The sequence below is a fragment of the Crocuta crocuta genome, unplaced genomic scaffold, assembly GCF_008692635.1.
Source record: "Crocuta crocuta isolate KB4526 unplaced genomic scaffold, BGI_CrCroc_1.0 scaffold130, whole genome shotgun sequence".
Classification (NCBI taxonomy): Eukaryota; Metazoa; Chordata; class Mammalia; order Carnivora; family Hyaenidae; genus Crocuta; species Crocuta crocuta.
The window spans coordinates 4,493,414-4,499,057 of NW_027527920.1; the positions used below are offsets into that span (position 1 = coordinate 4,493,414).

Consider the following 5,644-nt stretch of genomic DNA (forward strand, 5'->3'; position numbering starts at 1 on the left):
AGGGGAGGGACAGAGACAGAATCCAAAGCAAGGCTCCAGGCTCCCAGCTGTCAGCACAGAGCCCGACGCAGGGCTCTAACTCACAAACCACGAGATCACAACCGGAGCTGAAGTCGGACGCTCACCCGACTGAGCCACCCAGGCGCCCCTGCTTAGTTTATTTCTGTTTCTTTCCTGTTGTTAATATATCCTCCTATGCTGATGTGGCACAATCAGCGTGTGACAGTTGAGTTACTGTGGCTCTGTGCGGGTCTGGACGGAGATGCCCACCAAGCTGATTGTTCTAGAACTCCCCCCATATACAGCCCTGATTCCTGTTTCCTTCCCCTCCCCACCCCATCCATCAAGGAAACAATGAACAGAAATGAGAAAGGGTCCTGTTTGGGGGTAGGACTCTACCCACTCCGGCAGCCGCAGGAGGCAGGGCCACACGGGTCCATCAGGTGTCGTGCCCCCCGCCCCCTGGACGAGCGGTCTCTGATTCACAAGTCAGAGACATCCTTGTCAGCAGCTGGGGGCTTCGAGGGAGGTGGGGTGCTAGCTCTGGGAATTCTCCCAAAGTCAAAGTCAGGGGGCTGCGAGCCTTCAGACGGCATTGTTTTCCTCGTATGTGCACCAGGATTTCTCACGGAGAATCCTTTGACACGCAGACGATCACAGATTTTTAAAGGCTTTGTCATGATTTTGTCTTGGGAAGATTGCAGTGTGCTGATGAGAGCTTCGAAGCCTGCCGTGGGCCCTCGATCCCCCAGTCCTGGTGGCCTCAGGACTCGCCGCATGATGAGATGTGTGTGTCTGTCATTGGCCTCGGCCTCCCGGCCTGGCCACCGCAGACCATGTGGCACCTCCCTCTTTTTTTTTTTTTTCTCAAACTGCTCTTGATCCAGGGCTCACATAGGACGGGGTGGCAGAAGCGGTTGATATTTACTTAAATGTGAGCTTTTCTGGAACATTGGGGCTGGCGCAGAGAATTGGTCAGCCTTCCTGGGAGCAGCCCATATGAAAGATTAGGATTCCTTATTACCTCCTGAGCGGTGCCTTCAAGAAGGCAGTGCGTGACCCTAAAAAGTGGGGCCTTAATGGTGGGGCTTCGGGCCAGGCGTCCCAACTCTTGGGGTGGGGGGAGTAGCGATCGTTCTGGTCCGGGAGCGGCAAAGTGAAAAGCGGAGGGGGAGTGAAGCAGGTCCCCCTGAGCCACAGATCCCCCTGAGGCACATGTCCCTTGGGCGCCTGTGGCCCTGGGGGCTTCCTGTCACCTCCTGCCCTGTCTGAGAGCCAGAGCACCTGTTTTGCTGTTGCAATTGGGCACCATCGGGCAATTCCTCCTGACCCCCTGTGGGGGAAGGGGGTGCTTCTGGTTTCGTGTGGCTTTAATTAGGGCTTCCTTCTAGGGCAGACAGACTGTCTTCTGATCCAAATGCATAAACCACCTCTCTGATAGGAGTTTGGAGCTCCATAAAATGCAGGCAGTCTGGCGGGGGCTGGGGTTGGGGGGAGTTGGAAGAAGTTTCTTCATGCTGCGGACTGAGCAAGGCCTCCTGGTAGGAGGCCAGCTGAGGGGGGAAAGCTTGGAGGGCCGGTGATTTTGGGGCGGTGGGGGTGGAGGGTAGCGTTTGCATTTCCACCCACGCGGACCTTTCGGGGACTTGATTTATTTGCCCGGGCTTCACGCGGCCTCTCTTCTTTTGCAGACGGAGATCGCGAAGAGGTTGAACACGATTTTAGCACAGATCATGCCTTTTCTGTCTCAAGAGGTAAGACCTTTTCTTTCACCGTGTCCTGCATGTCTTTCCAGCGTAGCCCTACGCCGGCCGGGTCTCACCGGAGCCCCTGTCCCCTGTCAGTTCATGCCGGCCGTAGCTGGCCACTTGGGGACTTCTAGAAACTTCTCCAGCCCATCAGAGGGAGCGTTTGCTCATTTTTCTGGCCAAACTGATTCTCTGTCACTGCCTGAGACCAAAGAGGAGGGTCCTGGCCTGACAGGGGGCAGTGGGTGCCTCTCTGCCCCCCCATTTCCCATCCAGACTGGCCTTTCCAGACTCTGCTTCTCCATGCCCCACCTCCCCCGCCTGGAAATGTCTAGAAGCAAGAAGCCTGGCCAGATAGTGCTAAGGGGCAGATCCTAGAAAGGGAATGAGTACCAAGGGGAACCCTAGCTCCTAGGACAATGTGTCCTCCCTAAAGGCATGACCAGGCAGTCATATTACCTTCTAAGCGCATTTTCCGAGGGACCCCCACCTGAGGCCTAGACGGGGCTAGTGGGTGACATGAGGGAAGGGTCTCCAAGGAGACACCTGGGCCAGGCCCTGCCTCCTCTGCTCCCTGAGGGGCTGGGACCACCCCCACTCCCTCCTGGCCGCCTAGGCCACTCTGAGTCAGAGTGGCCACCAGTAAGTGACCGAATCCACATGAAAACAGACTATGGTGACGTCCTCAGAGCTTTGCGGCCCAGTAAGGTGGACGGCTGTGTAGGAAGCAGGTACTATCCCAAGATGGGAGAGAATGAATGTACCAGCACAACCTTTTTCAAAACGGACCTTATTTTTTCGAGCGGCTTTAGGTCCGTAGCCACCTATGGTGCGGAAGGCACAGGTTTCCCGTAGCCTCCCTGTTGGCGCTGTCTTGCACCAGAGCGGTGTCGTCAGTTACTGTGCAAACTCCGCGGTGTATCTCATGGAAACACCCTCCTACACGACTGCCCGTTACCGCACCGAGAAAGCTAACAATCAGGGCACGTCCTCTCCTCTCCAGCTCGTATTCAGATGCGTGGAAGGGAGTTTTTTGGTACGTGTGGTAGAGGGAGGCGGTCGACTCATGGCCGTCCTTTCGCCCATTTAGACTTTACCTGAAAACGCTTCATGGGAAGTTTGCGCGAGTAGCGCATGCTCACCAGAGAGGGTTGAAAGGAGGTGAAAGTGCCCTGCGCCTCCCGTTTAGGGGGCCGCTTCTGCCGCGTGGGGGGCTGCATCCCTGCCTGTCCCTCCCTGGGCCCCTTTTGTCGGCAAGGCAGCGCATCTAACACCCTCCCCCCCGCCATTCCCCGCAGCACCAGCAGCAGGTGGCCCAGGCCGTCGAACGTGCCAAGCAGGTCACCATGACGGAGCTGAACGCCATCATCGGGGTACGTGGACTCCCCAATCTGCCTCTCACCGTGTGTATAGCCCTTTAATTCCTCTCATTTACCGTAACCAGAGATAGACTCTGACCTTAGCTGGCCTCAAAGAATGGCGGCCCCGGGGCTCTCCAGCTTCCCTGGGCCAAGCCCCATTTGGGGGCTCTCTCCCCATGAGCTCCCCAGTTGCCCCCTACTCCCCACATTGAAGGGGTGCCCCGCACGCCTCAGACGCACCTCTAAATTCATCAGCCCCCAACCTCCCCCCGGCATTTGGTGCCCCCATCATTGAGAAGGGGTGGGGCTCTGAGACCACCCTCATCCCCAGCCTCCCCCTCAAGCCTCCCTGGGGGCCTGTCCGCCCTGTGTCCCTTCCCTGACAAAGGGCTGCCCTTCTTCGGCCACCTGGGATCAGAACCGTCTCTGCCGTACTGTTGATGTGAAACGTGCTGTGGAATTTGGGTTTGGGCTCTGCCGTGCCAGGCACCAGGCTGCCTGGCGGGGTTGATCACGTACCTTTAGGATCTCTAGCGGCGGGGGGGGGGGGGGAAGGGTGTCCTCGAAGTCCTGTCTCACCCAGAGCAGGACAAGTGTCCAAAAGTGCAGTAGGACCCCTCAGCCGAGTGGGGAAGCCAGATCCCTGCCCTTTCGCGTCCCTGTCTGGCTCACATCTTTAATCCATTACTTGGATTCCTGTAGCACCTTTTTGCTGCTTTGGTGTGAGGCTCGGGATATTTAAGACGAGCAGCCTGGGAAAAACAGCTTTCTCATGTGACTTTGGGCAAGGCTGTGAGCCTCAGGTGTACCTGTCCACCTCTTGTCCCTAAAATGAAGAGGGGNNNNTTAACATGGGGGGGGGTGGGTGAGACCCCCCCTTCCCAGCCACAGACAGCTGGCTCGGGGGCCCCCGGGGCAGCTTCAGAACAACACAGAGCCCTGGAGGGAGGGCGACTGGGAAGCTGCGTCTGCAGTTTTTCCGCTCCTTCTGAAGGGTAGTCAGGCTTGGGAAGCAGTGGCCCAAATGGCTGAGGTCCCGTCAGCCCTAGTAATATTCGGGGACCCTGCCTGGTCCGTGTTTCTGTTCTGGTCTTAGGTGAGGTCATGATTTCAAGGTGGAGCGGGAGGCCCCGGGGTGTTCCGGCTGTGGGATAAACGTGAACCCCTGGGTTCTCAGGCTGGGGCACAAACCCTGAGACTCGCGTTCTCGCGATGGTTCTGCCCTGTGTGACCTCGGCACATCCGCCTCTTCCCAGGCCTCAGTTTCTGCACCCGTGACGGGAGGGGGTGGACCCGCTCGGCTTCCCGGACCGGAAAGTGCTGGGCGGCGGGGGTCAGAGTGGCAGAAGGATGCTGGTAGCTCGTCCCACCTTTGGGACCTGCGTCCCTTACCCGGTCGTGTCCTGGTCTCGGTCCCACAGCAGTCGCTCAGTGTGGCCACGGGAGGGCACAGGCCAGGGCGTGAGCGTGGTCTGAGCCCGGCGACCCTGGAGAGGAGCAGAGCAGGGTCGGGAAAGTGGACCAGGAGGGACGTGGTCGGTGCCTTTGGCCATTGAGCTGAGGGGGAAATCCCAGCACCGGAAAGTGTGTTCTCTTCCCTGAGGTCGGCCGGCCCTGGGGTTTTTCAGCCCTGACACTTCACTGTAGTGAAGTTTGGGGCCAGATACTTTGGCGGGGGGTGGGGGGGTGGGGGGCCGTCCTGGGCGCTGTAGGTGTCGAGCCGCACCCCTGGCTTCCACCCCCTGGATGCCATTAGTAGCCCCCAACACAGTTGTGTCATCCCAAACTGTCTGCAGACGTTGTCAGGTGGCCCCCAGTGGAGAAGCACCGAGGAGGCCTATGGCCTTGTTTTACAAAGAAGGGGAAGTGATTCATGGATGGTCACAGAGTGTCCGGGAGTGTCACCCCGCCCCCTGCTCGGCCCGTCTGGGGCCTTTGCTTCAGTGACCTGTTCACGGCTTGGTGGCTCTCTAAGAGTGGTAGAAGGGGGACGGACGCGGGGCCGGGAAGTGCCCTGAGAGTTCCGCCCTCTGAAATTTCTCCTCTTTCAGCCCCTCATGTCCTGTCCCCTTTCAGGCTGGGCCGGCTGTGCGGTGGCCACGGCGGGGCCCCCCCCCCGCTCCCTCTTCGGAATCGAAAATCCTCTTATGAAAATAACTTTTCTTTTTCCCCCCTAAATTCTAAGAAAAGAGCGAAATTGGGGAAGAAGTGCCGCCTGGATTAGCTCCACTGCCTTTAAGTAGTATTTAGGAAGCTACAAGTTTAGGTCAAGGCAGCTCGAGGCAGATATTGGAATTCAATTAAAGCCAACGAGTGGGGCCTGTGACCCCCATTTTCAAGGTAATTGCTTCTCCGGCTCGGAGTGAATGCTGCCGTCGCCCTGTCATTAAGCAGGCGGCCGTCTAATCGCTGCGCCTGACAGAGCCTCACAAGGCAGGAATTACGGACAGCAGGAGCCGCCGGCCTTGACTGCACTTGGCGAAGGGGAGGAGCGGGGAGAGCGGGCTGGCAGCCCAGGAGACCGGGAGAGGGGGG

At 58.4% G+C, this 5,644-nt stretch overlaps 1 protein-coding gene across 6 annotated transcripts in view; it reads left to right on the plus strand.

Moving 5' to 3' along the window:
• The first annotated feature begins 1,693 nt into the window (after positions 1 to 1,693).
• Positions 1,694 to 5,644, plus strand: part of TLE3 (TLE family member 3, transcriptional corepressor) — a 24,579-nt gene continuing 20,628 nt past the window's right edge. For 4 of the 6 annotated variants that reach the window (XM_077746338.1, XM_077746355.1, XM_077746348.1 and 1 more), the window contains exons 1-2: positions 1,694 to 1,754; positions 3,047 to 3,151. In XM_077746338.1, coding sequence (XP_077602464.1) covers positions 1,734 to 1,754; positions 3,047 to 3,151 — 126 coding nt within the window. In that variant the 5' untranslated portion in view covers positions 1,694 to 1,733. The remainder of the gene's footprint in view (positions 1,755 to 3,046; positions 3,152 to 5,644) is intronic. The other 2 variants (XM_077746368.1, XM_077746371.1) reach the window with 1 other exon arrangement.